We start from the raw sequence: 19,372 nt of genomic DNA, 5'->3' as shown, positions 1-19,372 counted from the left end.
TTTCGGGATTTGCGTAGTTTCAATATAGCATTATTAGCCAAACAAACCTGGAGAATTTTAAATTACCCTAACCTTCTGTTATCCAAAATTCTAAAAGCTCGTTATTTCTCCAATGGTGAAGTTCTCACGACTGAATTAGGTTTGCGGCCTTCAGCGACTTGGCGGAGTTTAGTTAAGGCACGATCTCATCTGTTCAAAGGTTTAAGAAAGAGAATTGGTGATGGCTCAAGCACATCTATCTGGGCGGACCCATGGCTCGGTGACGATGGAAATTTCAAAGTTATTACTCGAAGACCTATGCACTCGTGTTTCCCAGATAGAGTCGAAGATTTAATTAACCCAACTTCAAAGTCGTGGGATATCTCGATTATTAATGAGCAGTTTTGGCCAGTGGATCGAGAACGTATTCTGGCTATACCAATTGGAAGTTCATATGCATCGGACAAATGGATTTGGCACTACACGAAGGACGGAAAATTTACGGTTAAGTCGTGTTATCAACTCGCACTAGCAACAACACACAGCTATCATGCTAATATGGGTCTAGCGAATGAATCGTCGAGTGGATTATCAAGTAGAAGATGGAAGAACATATGGAATTTGGCACTTCCCCCGAAAATTCGTATGTTTCTTTGGAGGGCCTGTTCTGATATACTCCCCACACAAGCCGAGATGTTTAGAAGGAAGATTGCCACCTCTCCAATGTGCAACCATTGTGGGAGAGAGTGGGAGACACCTATGCACGTCTTTCTCCATTGTCGAGGAATGGAAAAAATATGGAAGTCACACCCTTTTGGCATTATAGGGCAGCCAAAACCAGTGTCTATGTGGGATTGGATAATTCAATGGCAACAACAGTTAACAGAGGATTCCTTTCTCTTGGCGGTCGTCGTAGTGTGGAAAGCTTGGGAGTCAAGAAATCGAGAGATGCATGGAGAGCAAGGGATGGCGACGGACGAGTTTATTAGCTTGGGTCTGACTTTTCTCAATTTGTATCAACAAGCACAACTTCCTCGTACTCCTATACAGCGACGCGCTCTTCCAACGGAGTGGAAAACGCCTCGAGAAGGAATAATTAAATTGAATTTTGATGCAGCTCTTCCAGCTGGTACAGACCATTATTCGGTGGCTGTGGTAGCTCAAGATTGGCAGGGTGACTGTATTTTTTGGGCAGCTAGAAGATTTAGAGGCCGACCAAGGACAGTCGATTGTGAAAAGTTGGCCATCAATTATTCTGGAAGGAGATTGCCTCAAAGTTGTCGAAGCTCTTCGCGGAGAGGATGCTCAATTATGTTCATTTGGCGCTTATGTCGAAGATTGCTGGTGTGTGGCTAAATTTTTTGAAAGTTGTGTCTTTAATTTTATTAAACGTTCGGGAAATATTTTAGCTCATCTTATAGCTAAAAATTATGGTGACTCTTATACCGAAGGTTATACTCTTCCTTCAGATTTGGCAAGGTATGCCTAAGTAAGTTAATTTTTTCTAAAAATAAAAAATAATAATAATAAAAATAAATAAATAAATAAAAAAAAAAGAAAAAGAGAAAGGAGAGAAAGAAATCCCGTCTGCCACCACCCCAGGCCCATCCCCAACCCCGCCCCAGCCAGCCACCTCAACCTCACAACTTCATCTATCATTTCTCCTAAGTCACAGCCCTCCGCCGCTGCTCACCACCAGCAGGCAGTGCCTCAATCCTTGTGCACCACCCCACCACCACCACATTTTGCAGATCTTCCGCCCACAACCGCAAGCTAGACGTCGGTTTGAAATTGGAGCAGGAACGATCGTGGATTGGTCACTCTTCTCGCAATTGAGTCCGCTCCATACTGCGGCGGAAATGGTGGCCCAAAAAATGATGATTCTACCACCGTCTTCATCTTCGTGCGGCGGCAGCGGTCAATCGTGGAAGCAGAGGCATCGTCGGTGATTTATTCGGATTTTTTGGGCCATGGTTTCTCAAAATGGGCCGCCGGAAGATTGAAGATGGTGGCCATGGTTGGGGGCGTGTTCTTGAGGAAGATGAACGGTGGGTGAATAAGAGAAGAAAAAAAGGAAAAAAAGGAGAGAGAGAAGAGAGCTGGGGGCATTTATGACATTTCAGGCGTTAAATGAGAAAAAACGGCAACAGTAGCGCGTGAGAGTCACGATAGGTATTTGCAATAAACTCAATAAATTTTAGTTCCCGCCCTGTGTCTCTCTCTAGCGCGCGCGCTCTCACTCTCTCTCTCTCATATTAGCAGCATCGCCCCTCCCCAGAAAAATAGAGAAAAGATGGGGAAAACAAAGAAGGAAGAATTATGGGAGGATATAGAAATAGTATGTGTGGGAAAGCTGTTCACTGGTCCATGGGAGAACAAGTATTGGAGTTCATCTACGGTCGATCTCTCTCTCTCTCTCTCTCTCTCTCTCTCCGAGATTCGAATATGGTAAATCCTAATTTATTTTTCACTTATTGCAGGGTAAAGAGCGGTACCCATATCCAGTTGGATACAAATCAGTGAGGACTCAAAATGGAGTGAGATACACAATGGAAATTCTCCAAGGTCTCAAAGGTCCTTCATTTATGGTCAGTACATCCATTTTTTTTTTTTTTTTTTTATTATTATTATTGAAAGTAGTAATAATACTATTAATTTGCACTATAGATTAGTAGTTGTTCTTCTTCTTGTGATGATGATGATGAGAATAAGTGTTGTTACGGGCATGGGGACACTCCAAATCTGGCTTGGCAGATCTTTCAGAAGAAAGTCTATTCAAAGTTGTGTCATACCAACATTGATGGAGTCGAGGTACACCGTACACCCACGCCCCCTTTTTATTAATTTCGTAGTTCCTCGCATCACATTTTGCATCACATATCTGTGTTTACTTGTCCTTATTGTTTTTAGATATGTCGTTGCTCATTCTTTTCAAGAACATAACATTCACTCCTCAATCCTCATGCTAATTCACTCATTGTTTTTTCATGGCAATATGCTTCTTAAATTTAGTGTATACTATCCTTGTATTTTGTTTAATTACAACTCTCTCTCTCTCTCTCTCTCTCTCTCTCTCTCTCTCTCTCTCTCTCTCTCTCTCTCTCTCTCTCTCTCTCTACAGTTGTTTGGATTGAAAAACAGATTTGTTCAGAAATTACTGAGAGAATTGGTAGTAAACGTTGGTGGAGGAAATGCTGAACAATTGTCAAACTTGTCAAATGAATGCACACCATCGAGTGTCTCTTCACATGCTAAAGAAAAGAGAAAGAGGAAGGATAAACTTGCTACAAGTACACAACTCAGTAAGACTCGTGTCAATCAACAACAAAAATGCACAAATAATGTCAGCAGCTCTTCAACTTTTGCTGATGCAGATCAAGTCGACATCACTAACCATCTCAAACTAGGTTGTTCCCTTTCCCATCCAGAAAATGAACAGGTAACTTTCCCAGCAATATTTTCTCGTCTTGTTTTTTTTTATTATTTTAAATAATAGAGTCCTGACTGAGAGAAACTTTATGCAAAGTTAGTGTGTGAAATCTTATTAGATTGGCATACTTAATGACAGAGTGATGAGAGGTCAAGATATGGCGAAGACAGAGGTGTATTTAGTAATTCTCAAAATGACCTGCTGCCAGTTGTCAATGGTGATGATCTATGTGCACCCGACTCTTTCGATCAGGCTGGAGGAGGTATTATGCTCCTTAATTATCACTCAGTAACTCAAATTGCTTAGTTTTCAATTCTCCCCAGCTTCTTTTTTTTTTTTGGTTTCAGATGAAAATGTAAATGGAGTGGACGAGTCTGAGTTCGTTGTCACTGATTCAGCACCTCAAGAAGATGAAATAGGAATATCTACTTGTTCAGAAAAGCGTGATACTCATTTATTTGGTGAAGAATTAGACAATTCCATGATGACAGTTCTACTTCCTCGAGCTGTTCCTTTACTTAAAAAATCATTATTTAGAAAGAAATGTAAAACTGCAAAGCCTTCAAAAAAGCCTGGTCATGGATCTCAGGTGGAATACAACATTAGTATGTCTAATGCAACCATAGGTAAAAAGTGTTTTCAAAATCTTTACCATTAATCTCGTTTCGACTTAGTCATTTGCTTTAGTGCAAAATGAATTTTAATTGGTTACAAATTTTCGCTTTCAGATTTGGAAAGAAAGAGTGAAAGGGGATTGATTCAATGTTCTCGTCAAGATTCAGTTGTCTCCACTTCTGGGAAATCAGATTCTGATGGTTTTGAAAATGGTCCGAGAATTTCTCACGGTAAATTTTCACAGCTGCCGAACAATGTCAAAGCAGAAGAAAACCTATCACTTTGCCACAGTGGAATTACAGAAGATGGTATGAAAGACAGACTGCTTTAAGTAATAATGCTAATATCTAAAGTTGTTGTATGTTCTGTTAGGATTTCAAACGATCTTTTTCCACTAGCGAGAATATATATATTAGTCTCCATTTACTGATAGAGCATGCTGACATATATATTATGTTTTAGCTCCTGCTAAGGAAATTATTGCCAACTCCAACCAATCCAAAATTGGTTACAAAGTTCCTGCTGTTCGTGCATCGCAAAGTGTTTGCATGTCTGAGGTAAGGATGGTAAGGAACACATAATATATATATATATATATATATATATATATATATATATATATATATATATATATATATATATATATATATATATATATATATATATATATATATATATATGCTTTCACTTGTGAATCAAAAATTATTTCATTTTAAGTTTACGTTTTCATGCCTTCAGAACAATGAGATGGATGATGAGCCGAGGTCCAATATTCACCAAAAAGTGAAGTTAAATAACAAACCCGATGGCAATTTCAAGCTTTTTGGATGCTATGTCCACGCGATGCCAATTTCAATGGTGCAGCTAATTGTTAAAGATAATGAAATATTTATATTTGTGAAATGCGGATACTCGGGGCGCAATGAGAGCAACCTCTTTCTCCACAAGGCCTTACTGAATGCAGCAGAGAAGATGGGGTGCCCTTCATTAATTGGTCATGCCCCAATAGCTTTGCAAATTCCAAACAATTTAGTTGGTAGAGATGTAAGATGAAGATTTCAATCATTTGTTGCATAATATAATATTTGTCACTTGCTTATAATATTACACAACTAACATGGAATCCATTCTCCAGATTGTTGTGGGTAGATCAATGTTACAATTAACCCCCGATGCACAATCAGTCGTTTTGTTAAACAACATTAAAACTCCTTGTTGTAGGTAATAATTATCTGTCTCTATATCACATGGAGCTTCGCTTTGCCTCGTTATTGAAATACTAACTTTGTACGAATATCAGGGAGGGTAAATTGGATTGTCCATGTTGGGATTGTACTTCAGATATATGTGAGAGAAATGCAGTTAAAATTGTTCGATTAAAAAGAGGGTATGCTTCGGTTGTAACAAAACTGAAAACAGCTAAGGATGTATGCTGTTTATTAGTTTGTGAACCGAGTTTTCTTCTTGCTGCCGAGGAGGATGGAAACCTCAAATTGTGGGTCATGAACTATGCATGGAGGTGACTATTACTACATGTCAATTTTTTTTTTTTTAATATATATAAAATAATAATAATAATAAATCCCAGGCTTTGAACAGTGAGAATAATGTCGATACAAGTTGGTCATTTTGTTTAGATAAAATGTGGTAGTTATTGTAATTATTGCTTCATAATTTTCAGCGGACAGAAAGACGAATGGCATTTGCCTACATTTGACTGGATAGTTCCTAGTATTATTGAGTTGAAGACAATTCCAAAGTCTGCTAGCTTAGTTGTTGGCCACAATGGGTTTGGAGAGTTTGGCTTATGGTATATAGTTTCATTTTCCATTTAAATTTGTTTTGTATTTAAATGTTGTTTAAGTAAAAGAAAAAAAAAGGCTTATTTATGGTATTTGTACAGGGATATATACAAGGGCAACCTGGTATCAAAGTTCTCATGCCTAGGATTGTCCGTTTCGGAGTGCGTTCCTGTCAGTGTTTTCAGATGGCAAAGAAAGACAGATTCAATTGTAAACGACATCGTAATCGACGACATGAATAAAAGCTTTTCTTCGGCAGTAAGCAAGAATAGCGATGTAGCCGTGTGGCTTCTCATTTCAACACCCCCTGATCCATTTTCACTCGAAACAAATCCAGTTGCATGTTGGAGCCTTGCTTTGTTGGTCAATAACTTGGTCATCACTGGAACTGTTATCGATGGATGGTACAGTAATCTACTGCTCTCTATTCTATTTCCATATAATTTGATTCATGATAAATACAAAAAAATAATAATATAATAATTATCCTTGCTTGCAGCATGGCGGCTGCCGTCACATCTGCTGGTCATGGAGTTGTCGGTGGGAACAATGGAATTGTTTATTTGTGGGAGTTATGTACCGGAGAGAAGCTTGGGAACGTACATTCCTTTAAAGGTAAGTTTTTCTTGGTCTTACAAGAAATGTTATTTGTTTGCCAAATATAAGACAAGAGCGAAATTAGTATGCATTTGTATTCAACCAATTAATTAACTCGATTTTTGAACTGTTCGTTCAGGTAATCAAGTATCATACATAACCACCGATACTTCAGAATCGGGGGCTTTGGCCATAGCTAGTGCAGATCAGCTGTGGGTTTATCTCCCATCTTAAAATTGTTTTGTGGTGCTACGGTTTACGACAACATTATGTATAGCTTGTTTCTACAGTTTTCTTTTGAAACTCATCTAGTCTATTAAGATAGATGCATGTGTATACTAACCAAATAATTATATCCAATATTTTATTTTGCTATTCAATGTTCAAGTTATATTTCTTTCTATCTTTTCTTGTTTTTTCTCAAGATTCATTATTGGATTTCCTATCCAATAAACCCTCTAAAATCAAACTGTGTTGAAACAATATTTTGCTAATTCGAAGCAAGAGATCTGATATCAATTTGGAAATAAGAAGGAATCTATTTAGCAGCAGCACCGTTGGTATTTTAGCAGAACCCTCGTCTCCATAAATCCCAATCTTCAATTCAAGTAACTATATTAGTAGGATTTAAGACTAATTATTATTATTATTATTATTATTATTATTATATATATATATATATATATATATATATGTATATATGCATAAAAATGTTTATTTTGCTAAACTCTCCTTTTATAAATATTTTGAATACAAAATTTTGTTCGCTAAACTCTTTAATTAAACTCTGTAATAAAAACTAGCTATCTAAGCTCTCCTTTTGAATTACTTAGAACATACTGTCTTGTCTAAGTTCTCTATGTGATTAAGATTATAGGATTTTGTTTTGAGATGTTTGAAATAATAATCTACACATAATAGGAAGATTTTTGGCAACATTCAAATGCATTGTGATTACCTAAGCTAAGCTGATGACATTCAACCTTTTAAGGTTCTTAATTAATTATCTGTTTAAGAGGTAAAAACTTTCACTTGTCAATTACAGAATATCAACTATATTCCAATTGGAAGACTACTCATATAATTTGTTTCTATTGGAAAATGTTAGCTTTTATTTCCATTAAAGCTATATTTATACAATTACTCTATATTTATACTATTTATAATAGGGTTTTTGAAAAAAACCTCTCAAGCATTTCATTAATAGAGAGATCACTATTTCAGATAACCTCATTCTCCTTTTTCACCTTTTCTTTAATCCCAAAGTTGCCCTTGAATTCAAACATGATAGACTCCATCTTATTATTTAGTCCCGCTTTAGTCCATCATGGCTCTATTGTCTCATTTTTATCCCTCAACTTCTCAATTCATCTCATTATTAAATTCATCGTATTATTTATAGTCCATTGGTGTGGTGTATAAATTTGTTAAATTCAACGGAATATCTTCAAGATTGGATGAAATATTCCGTTGTTAATTATATTTGATAAATTATGAAAAAAATAATTAATAATTATCTCTATAATTTAAAAACAAGTTTTTCAATCAAGAAAAATATAATTTATAAAAATATAACTTAAAAAATTATACAATATTAATTTATATTAATAAGTATAGAAATAGTCATTTATATCTATTTTGTTGATATTACTTGAATTTAAGAGTATATCAAATGATGACGATATATCATCTACATATATTTTTTATTTGAATTTATTTATATTTTTTTACGATTTTATGTTAATATTTAAAGAACAAACTAGTTATATATGTTCTTCTATTGTTTATAGTTTCTTAAAAAAATTATAGGAATATAATATTTTATACACTAAATAAAAAAGGGCGAATGGCAAAAATGCCCATCACATGGGACTTAAATGCATTTTGGTCCACAAAAAAAACAGTCTCTCAATTAAGTCCATCCCCATTCTTTAGTCTAAAATACCCTCAATAATATAATTCTTATCCATTCCACCAATTATGCTCTAACTTCCTTAATATTACACATTGACCCCGTATTTAAACAAATATATCACATTAACCCCCAAAACCTTTTTTTTCAGAAAATAATTTTTTTTCTGGCCAGATTGCGGCGTTGAATTTTTTTTTTTTCTGAATTTTTTTTTCTTAGAAGAAAACAATATTTTAATTAATATCACTGTTTTAGTTACTAAATTACTTCCGAACAGTAATATTATGAATATTATTTTTCCGAACAGTAATATTATGAATATTATTTTTCCGAACAGTAATATTATTAATATTATTGTCTAAGACAGTTAAATTACTGTTGAAGACAGTAATTTAGCATCTAAGGCAGTACTATTAATTAAAATATTTTTTTTTAAGAAAAAAAAGTCAATTATCAGTTAAATTACTGTCTCCGACAGTTAAATAACTGATGGAGACAGTAATTTAGCAAACGAATACAGTAATATTAATTAAAAATATTTTTTTTAAGAAAAAAAAAGTCAATTAACAGTTAAATCACTGTCTCCAACAGTTAAATAACTGCTGGAGACAGTAATTTAGCAACGAATACAGTAATATTAATTAAAATATTTTTGAAGAAAAAAAAAAGTCAATTAACAGCTAAATTACTGTCTCCGGCAGTTAAATAACTGCCGGAGACAGTAATTTAGTAGCCAAGACAGTAATATTAATTAAAAAAAAATTAAGAAAAAACAAAATTATAAAAAAAAAAAAAAAAAAAGTCAACGCCGGAATCTGGCCGGAAAAAAAACATTTCAGAAAAAAAAATATTTTCTGAAAAAAAAAATTTTGGGGGGGTTAATGTGATATATTTGTTTAAATCCGGGGTCAATGTGTAATATTAAGGAAGTTAGAGCATAATGAGTGGAATTGATAAGAATTAGGGTTAAAATTGGGGTCAAAATTGAAATTAGAGTTAAAATTGGTTAATTGATGAAATTGGGCTAAATTGGGGTGTAAATCATGAAATTGGAGTTGAATTGGGTTTCAATGAATTGAGGGTAATTTTGGTATATATGAAAGGATTTTCCTTATTTGCAAATAAGTTTGAATGTGTTGGATTTATTTGAAAGATAAAAAAATTGAATGTCCCTCTTTTAATTAAGTGCCCTTGTCATGGGCCTATTTGCCAATACCCAAATAAAAAATAAATAAAAACCGTTAAAGATAACCAAATTATACACCGGTCACCGAAGGACTATAATGAGATGAATTGAAAGGTTGTGAGATGAAAATGAGACAATGAAAATATAAGAACTAAAGCAAAACTAAATAAATAATAAGATGGAAGTCATTAATGAGATTTGGTTTATTAAATATGATATGATTAAACATGATAGAACATTGCTTTTACGTATTAAATACCATATCTCACTAATAGCCCCCATCTTATTATTTATCTTATTATTTAGTACCGCTTTACTCCATCGTGCCTCTATTGTCTCATTTTCATCCCTTCAACTTCTCATTTCATCTCATTATAGTCCATTGGTGTATAAATTTGTTAAATTCAACGGAATCTCTTCAAGATTGGATGAAATATTCCATTTGATAAATTACGAGAACAATAATTAATAATTATCTCTATAATTTCAAAATAAGTTTTTCAATCAAGAAAATATAATCTATATATAATATAAAAAGAGGATCTATGCCCTCAATGATTGACATGTGGCAAATGATGATGTCATTTGTCAAAATTGCTTAGTTAGAGTTCAATTGATTAGGTGGATTCTTCAATTGATTAGGTGGCATTTTTATTTATGGATATTTTTAAGTTTTTTCCTATTTTACATTTACACAATCATTTAATAATTACCACATGTATATATATTATTTCCAAAGTTAATATTTTATAAATTCGAAATAAAAAAATCTTATTTATATTTTAAGTATTTCAAAATATATTTATTCAAATAAATTCATGAAACTCAATTTTTTTACGAATATTCAAATAATTTTCATAAAATAATATTTTTTTTAAATACTAAAATATTAAAATAAAGGAATATGTTGTTGTTTTTTTTTTTTTTTTTAATTTCCAATATTTTAGAATATTCGAATATCCATTTCATTAAAAATAATAATAAAAATTGTTTTTAGTTTTTAATTGAAGTATTTAATAAATATACACTATTTTTTATATAATTTTTATTATACCATATTTCAAATTAAAAATAATTATATTATTTAATAAATATGCAATGCACGGTGGATTAATTCTAAATGCAGTAGTTGGTTGTATATTTGGAAAACACTATTTAATATATAATATGGCCCGAACTATAAAACGGATTATGCATTATATTTATTAATTATTATTTCAAATAAAATATCAAATCACCAATATAAAGGAATCTTTAATATTCCAAGATTCCATCATATCATCTTTGATTGATTTAATTTATACTTTAATTCAAAATTGAATGGTAAAAAATAAAAATCGTATCTTCATATTTAATGTTTTTAAATTGCAAGATTTTTTTCCACAAGTTTTTATTTTATTTTGGGTTGTTTCCTTTATTTGTTTGATTTGATTTTATTTACTAATATATAAATCTTTTGAATTTTTAATGTTTCCATAGAATTAAGTTCATTTTCAATACTATATAAACCCCTCAATGTTCATTTCATTTTTTTCTACCACCATTCGATTACAAAGTGCACAATGTTCGTATTATACAGTTTCATATTACATTTTTTTTTATCATTTCTTATAAATTATTATAAGTATATATGCATAGTTTTATATTCATAATTAATTTTATATATACATATTAGTACTATTTGTATTTCTTTCTCTTGGGTTTTAATTTTAATATACTTTTTTTTATTGTTTTCATGCAGTTTATTAAATAAAGTCGTGCGTACTTTATGAAAATCAAAAAAATTGTTTGCGCTCAGTCCAAACAATGTGTTCTTTGCAACGCGCATTTTGATCCTAATTTCGATCCATGTATATGTGTCTCATGTAGGGAATCAATCAAAGTTGTTCCACGCTTTGGATCTTGCATAATCTTTAACAAATTGGAATTCAATGTATTATGTTCTTCTTGATGTTTTGGTTTCATTGATATTCGTTGTTACACTTAATAAAACAAATAAGTGTATACAATGTATCAACAAATTTTTGTTTTTAAATTCTTTGTCTAATTAATATTGTTTCATTTTTTATTATCCTGTCTTTATGTTATTGTTAACATTCTTTTTTTTTTTTTTTCTTTTTTTTGCATCATTATTTGTATTCTTTAATATCCGTTGTTTCGGTAAAATTCTTTTATTTCTCCTTACTTCTTTATTTTTTTTATGTTTGGCAACTTCCATTAATTTTTCCTATCCCAATTTTCTTATATTTTCATTTTTATTCAAAGTTCTTTTTTTTTCTTGTCCCAATGTGATTCTTACCAATTTTTCTTTTGCTTTCATTTTTTCTTATATTTTTATTTTTCTTATAGTTTCATTTTTATTAACTATATTATTATTATTATATATTGTTATTTTATTTTTTCGTTGTTCATTGTTTCATTGGTTTTTTTTTTTTCCTTTTCTTATTTCCTTTTGCAGAACCTTACCAATTTGTGCAAATTATGTAACAATAATGGTTACGTACGGAAGAATATGGAGTATGATGTAATCAACAATAATTTTTTTGTATGAGTACTGTAACAGTCAAAAAGTTGAATATAAATTATTATGTCTTATATCAAGTTGTTATGACCGAAATATTAATTTTCGTTAGGTGCAATTTGTATTCATATTTGTTTTTTATAAACAAATTGTAAATATAAATTGCCTGATTGATTCGATTGAATTCATGTGTTGTGCAACTTTGTTCCATTTGTTAAGCACAATCAAATTTTGTTAGATTCTTAATTTTCATCTAACAAACAAGTTCTAATTAAATCCAACAATGTTCTATAGATTAATTTACAGTAATATTACATTTTTTAATGCATTTTTTATTTTATTGTTTTAAAAAATATTATAAGAATACAGGACTGTATAATATCATGTAAATATTTATTTTATTAAAAAATAATATTTATGAGATGAGAAGATTAATATATTTTAATTTAACACAGTGATGTGGAAACTACAAGTTTAATACAATTATGTGAACGTGAGAAATTATATATAAAAAAAAGTCAATTTCAAATATACTATATTAATACTATTAATGTTTAAATTAGGTTGTGCTAAAAAATGTTCAAAATTAATCATATTTGGTAGGAATCGATTTTTGAAAAAAAATGTTTGTTCGTTCTAATTGACATCATAATCCAGTAAAACTAATCTTATGTAAATGCGGAACCATAATCAGCTTTTCTTCTTCTTCTTCTTCTTCTTCTTCTTCTTCTTCTTCTTCTTCTTCTTCTTCTTCTTCTTCTTTCTTCTTCTTCTTCTTCTTCTTCTTCTTCTTCTTCTTCTCCTTATCTTTTTATTTTTCTCTTAAATATATTTGTATTACAAATCATTTGGTAGTAATAATGAAGTGTTGAAATTTGGCTCAATTACCGGTGTTCATTTCTTAAAATTTTGGATCAATATTTTTGTGATGAATATCCTCAATTGATTTTGGTTTAATATTTTTGGCAATAATAATAATAATAATTATTATTATTATTATTATTATTATTATTATTATTATTATTATTATTATTATTATTATTATTATTATTATTATTAGGATTATAATTAATATTAGGATATGATTTACATTAGGATTAGATTTCAGATTAGGATTAACATTAAAATCAGAATTAAGATTAGAATTCACATCAACTTTAGAAGTAGTATTAGTATTTAGATTACATTTATAGTTACGATATAGATTAGTATTAGTATTAGGATTAACATCAGCATTAGCATGTTAATATTACTATTAGCATTAAACATTAATATTTATATATTAGTAAAAGTATTAGTATTGGAATAAATATTAGTATTAGTATTAGTATTAGTAATAGTATTAGTATTAATATTAATATTAGTATTAATATTAGTATTTGTCTTAGTATTAGTATTATCATTCGCCACATGTCAATCAATTTTTTAATATAAGAAGTTGACGCTCAATTGATGAGGATCTATGCCCTCAATGATTGACATGTGGCAAATGATGATGTCATTTATAAAAATTTCTTAGTTGGAGTTCAATTGATGAGGTGGATTCTTCAATTGGTGAGTTGTCAATTTTATTTTGGTATATATTTAAGTTATTTCCTATTTAACATTTATACACTCATTTAAACAATTACCACACACACACACACATATATATATATATATATATATATATATATATATATATATATATATATATATATATATATATATATATATATATATATATATATATATATATATATATATATATATATATATATATATATATATATATATATATATATATATATATATTATTTCCAAAGTTAATGTTTTATAAAGTCGAAATGAAAAATAATTGTACTATTTAATAAATATACAATATTTTGAAATATTAACAAAAATATTTCATTTTTACATTGTACTGTTTAATAAATATACAATATTTTTTGTTAATAATTTGAAATTGTATATTTCTATTATACGTTCAAACAATTATACTGGATTGTCAAATATTTGAAAATTTAAATTTTTAACAATTTTTATTATGCCGTATTTCAATTTATAAATACGGTATATTATAAATACGATATATACGGTACATTTCAAATTATAAATACAGTATAAATACGATCTATATATTATATAAAATAGTATCTATGCCCTCTTTGAATGACATGTGGCAAATTCGTATGTCATTTTCTCAAATCGCTTAGTTCGCATTAAGTTGATGATATGTAATACTCAATTGCTTATTAGGCATTTTAAACTTCATATATTTTTAAGTTCCTTCCTATTTAACATTTGCACATTCATTTAATAATTACCACATATATATAATATTTCATGCATTAAATATCCTATAAATTTGAAAAATATTATCTTTTTAATATTTTAAAATTTTTGAAATATATTTACCGCCTATATTTGTTTTTTAAATTCAGAAAACTCAATTTTTAATGTATGAATATTTTTTTTATATTATGTATATATTTTCGATTTTTTTATAGTATGTATATATTTTCGAATTTTGTAATATTATGTATATATTTCCGAATTTTTTTATATTATGCTTATATTTTCGTATTTCTATGTATTTTTTAGTATTAAATATTAAATCCTTGGAAATATGTTATATTTGTAGAATTTCACAAAACTAATTTGGAATATCATGTTTTTAGATAATGCTTTGATTTTTTTTTGATAGTATAATACTTCCAACAAATCTGCATTTTTTGTTTTTTTTATGTAATCATAGTTTTATGTTATTTCTTATGATTTTGTTTTAGTAAATTTGGACCATATTTAGGAAAGCCGTGGATTTTGTTTCATTTTGGTTACATATTGTCTTTTAATTACAATGTATTCCTTATTCTATCATTGCTTTCCTTTAATATATATTTATAGTATTTTTTTCAAATTTATATATTTATATATATTACATTTTCTCTACTTTATTATTTACCTTATTTAAGCGAATGGTTTGCCATTGCACCAAATTATTATTTTACCAAGTCCGCCAAATCCGTCTTACTAATAACTTGATTAGGTATTTTGTACTTCATTCCAAAATTCCAATTTACGATTCACAAAATCTTTGCAATTTATATTCTATGTTGATTATTTTTTTCCATGTTTAAAATAATGTTTACTTTTCTATGATGCAAATTCAAGTATAAAATCCTCATACCACACCTCATTTTTCTCCACCATCCAACTTTACAACAACAAGAGGATATAAGAATATTTATTCGTTTTCCTCATCTTTTTTTTCGATTTTTTTTATTCCAGTAAACTAAATCATTTTTTTTGTTTTATTTGGTTGTATTCACACAGTTATTTTTTGATTATATCGAATTTGGAATTGTTATTTTATTATTTGCATGTATTGGAATTTGCAACTTGCAATTTGTATAGGGAATTCACATATATTTATTTGTTTATATTTCTTTAAGTCCCTTGTACAAATTGCAAGTTGCGAATTCCAATATATGTAAGAATTGTAAATTCATTCTTTTATTTTATGGTTTTGCTTTCATGTTTAAAACAATTCCCAGGTTTATGTTATTTATTTTTATATAGATTTTATTTCAATAATTTCAGATTTTATTTTATGGTTTTACTTTCATTTCTGCATTGTTTTCTAAATAGAATTCGATTCACCATTCGTTACTATTTGATTTTTTTTTTTTTAATAACCCTATTGAATTTTGTATAAAAGTTTTTAATGAGGTTTAATCACTTTGTATATATTTAGTTTTTACATTTAAAAAATTATTTTAAATGAGAGTGTAAACCTTTTTTTTTCTTCATTTTTTTCCATATATACAATATGACCAATGCCATAGATGATTACTACAAATTTTACGTTGGTTTTTACATATCTTTATTTAATTTCATCCCATATTTATATTATTATATAATTCAAATACCACATATATATATATATATATATATATATATATATATATATATATATATATATATATATATATTGTCCTTATTTACAATTACTTTAAAATTTTCAGTTCGTAGTTCACACCACACTAACTTAAATACTAAATCCATTTCGTCATCAATATTGAAACGATATTCTTAAGTATTTTTTTATACAAAGAGATGCTTTTTATTTGTCCTTAAAAACTCCATCTCAATCCAATTGTTTTATTCATTAAGTTTTTTTGGATATATTTGCAATTCATTCAAAAGAAAACTCGATTTATCATTACTTTTTATTTGATCGCATTTTAATTTTTTAATGAATCCATTCAATTATTATAAATATTAAATAATGTGTTTGAATTTATATATATATATATATATATATATATATATATATATATATATATATATATATATATATATATATATTCCATTTATTTAAATAAAAAATGATTTATATGAAATAATTCATACAATGACTTACATCAAATGAAATGATTTACTTGAAAATGATTTTTATTTTTTGTTTAATTTAGAAATAACCCACACAACGACGCATACACATATTCAAAGATTTTTATTGCAATAACCTCATTGAAGTATCATACCATTTACATATAAGTACTAATTATTTATATGTTTAAATGTGTTTATTATAATATTGTACGTATGATGAAATTTTTTGATATATTTTTATTATTGTATGAATGGTAAAATAAAATAAATTCTTTTTGTTGATGGAAAAGTTTTGGGAAATAGTTAACTAAGTTAGAATTACTAATAATTCTACCCTGTTCATATTCTTCAAATTCATATTCTTTAAAATATTTTAATAATTTTTTTTTTCTTTTTGAGGAGCAAAACAAAGGATTTATTAAGCAAGATGAGCAAGATGAGCAATGGAATTTATTGGTCACTATTTTTTTCTTATCGTGTTCTTTTAAATACTGTTATAATTATTTACTGTTCATTATTTTTTTTGTCATACTCTTTTAGTTACTTTTATAATTATTTGAATATTTATATAATGTATCAGGATTTTTAGTCTATGTTCAATCGTTTATTAATTATCTTCAGTTAACTAAAGTTTATGATTTTTTTGGTTAGAATGTATTATCTATATTTATTAATTAGAATACTAATTAAAAAAAGCAATCTAAGAATGATATGAAAAAATTTATTCACAAAAAAAAATGATATGGAATTATTTTACTTTGATTTTGCATTTCAAAGAATTATATTAGGAAAATATGTTTATATTTATGAAATAAATTGTACTGAAAAATAACAACACTACTCTACTTTTTCTCGCAATTTTGGTTTTATTTTTTATTTTGTATTTTATTTTCCTCAATATCTGTTTTATTTTATATTCTTACTATAAATCCTTTTTTTAGTTAATGCATTTGACAATTTCTAGATTTCATCCATAAATCCCAATTTTTAATTATCATTTCCATATATTTTAATGCGTAATATATTACACATTTTTTAATATACAGAATGTAGTTCCACCAAATCTGCATGTTTCATTTTTAAAAATTTCCGGTAATTATTTAATGCTAACTAATATATAAGTAAATTATTTCAGTATTATTATAGGTAATATATAAGTAGTTCATTTTTTAACTTATTTTGCATATCAATTCATGATTTAAGAAAATTATTTTACCAACATATTAATTAGTACATACATATTATTTTGCTTAAATATTGTATAAATTAAAAAAGAAAACATTGTATTTTTAATTTGAATAATAACATTAATGGTGGTACAGTATAATACGAATTTGAGTATGAGTATGAATATGGGTATTAGAATTAGTATTAAAATTAATATGATTATTATTAGTAGCATTAACATCATTATTAGCATTGCCATTAGTATGAGTATCAACTATCAATAGTAGTATCAGTATTATTATCTGTATTATTACCATTATCAATATTAATATGGGTATGAATATGAGTATTTGTATGAGTTTCGGTATGAATATAAGTATTAGTATCAATATAAATATCCATATTAGTATCAATATTAGTATACGTAGTAATGAGTATGAGTATGACTATATGTATGAGTATGGGTATAAGTACGGGAATGAGTATGATAACGTGTATGAGTATGTGTATGAATATGAGTACGAGTATGATATAAGTATTAGTATGAGTATGAGTATGAGTATGAGCATAAGCATGAGCATGAGTATGAGTATGAATATTAGTATTAGTATCGTTATTAATATCAATATCAATATTAGTATCAATATAGCTATGAGTATCAATATAAGCATCAATATCAGTATAAGTATCAATATGGGTATCAATATTAATATCAATATCTATATTAGTATGAGTACGAATATCAGTATTAGTATAGTGTGTATGTATAAGTATGAATATCAATATGGGTATAAATATGAGTATCAATATTAGTATGATTGAGTATAAGTATTAGTATACATATTAGTACCAGTATCAATATGAGTATGAGTATTAGTATACATATTAGTAGGGGTTCAAGTTGGAAGGGAATTTCCAATTTTCACCGGTTCCGATCCGAAAAGTTCCGATTTTGGAATTCTTTTTTTCATTTTGACTACCGAAATTCTGATTTCCGAATATTTCCGTGTTTTTTTTATTGGAATTGGAAATATAAAATAAATTTGGAATTTTCAATTTCCATACCAATTTAATTCCGGAATTAATTCCGAAATAATCCAATTTTTTTCCGAAAAATACACCTATAAAAAATATATATTATATAATACTTATTTTTCCGAAAAATACAAATGTAAGTTTTGTTTTAGGATTTTGACATAATGAATTGTTGTTAGAAATTTTATTGGGTATTATGTTGTGTTTATTTTTATTTATTCTTTTAACTGAATTTAGTAGTTATTAGTTTTACTTTTATCGATGTGGGATGTTCTTATTTTGAAATATTATGAACATTTTAGAAAATTTCGGCTAAGTTTGAAATTTTAAAGCTTATGTGATTTCCGATTTTTTTCCGAAATTTTGAAATTTCCGAGCCTTTTGGAATTGGAATGAATTTTTAGATTCCGAAAATGTTGGAATTGGAATTGGAATTGAAATTGAGTTTGTACTTCCGATTTTTTTTGGAAATTTTCCGCAAAGGTTTATTCCGATCCGATCCATCCGACTTTCACCGCTAAATATTAGTATTCATATGAGTATGAGTATCAGTACGAGTATGAGTATATGATAAGCGCGAGTATAAGCACGAGTATGAGTAAGAGTTCGAGTATGAATATGAGTATGATTATTAGTATGATTATTAATATGAGTAAGAGTTTAGCATGCACAATTATACAAATTTAGTATTAGTATTAGTAATAGATAATTATAATTAAAATTAATATTAGTATTAGTATTCGTATTTGTT

At 28.1% G+C, this 19,372-nt stretch overlaps 1 protein-coding gene across 3 annotated transcripts; it reads left to right on the top strand.

The window, feature by feature from the left end:
* Positions 1–2,181: 2,181 nt before the first annotated feature.
* LOC105967756 (uncharacterized) lies at positions 2,182–6,803 on the top strand. 3 transcript variants are annotated; one of them, XM_088820040.1, is made up of 15 exons: positions 2,182–2,377; positions 2,460–2,567; positions 2,647–2,790; positions 3,101–3,418; positions 3,548–3,638; positions 3,757–4,035; positions 4,138–4,332; positions 4,487–4,581; positions 4,763–5,068; positions 5,160–5,245; positions 5,325–5,543; positions 5,706–5,834; positions 5,928–6,230; positions 6,326–6,441; positions 6,563–6,803. In XM_088820040.1, the coding sequence occupies exons 1-15, from the start codon at positions 2,273–2,275 to the stop codon at positions 6,655–6,657; spliced, it is 2,589 nt and encodes an 862-aa protein (XP_088676166.1). In that variant the 5' UTR covers positions 2,182–2,272; the 3' UTR covers positions 6,658–6,803. The 3 variants fall into 3 exon arrangements, with proteins under 3 accessions (XP_088676166.1, XP_088676164.1, XP_088676161.1); XM_088820038.1 differs by having other exon boundaries at positions 2,192–2,377; positions 4,742–5,068; XM_088820035.1 differs by having other exon boundaries at positions 2,192–2,377; positions 3,548–3,671.
* Positions 6,804–19,372: the final 12,569 nt, after the last annotated feature.

This window comes from Erythranthe guttata, chromosome 1, assembly GCF_056151865.1.
Source record: "Erythranthe guttata isolate IM_541 chromosome 1, IM_541, whole genome shotgun sequence".
NCBI classification, from domain to species: Eukaryota; Viridiplantae; Streptophyta; class Magnoliopsida; order Lamiales; family Phrymaceae; genus Erythranthe; species Erythranthe guttata.
The sequence above is the reverse complement of the archived record's forward strand: the minus strand, read 5'-3'. Positions and strand labels throughout refer to the sequence as shown.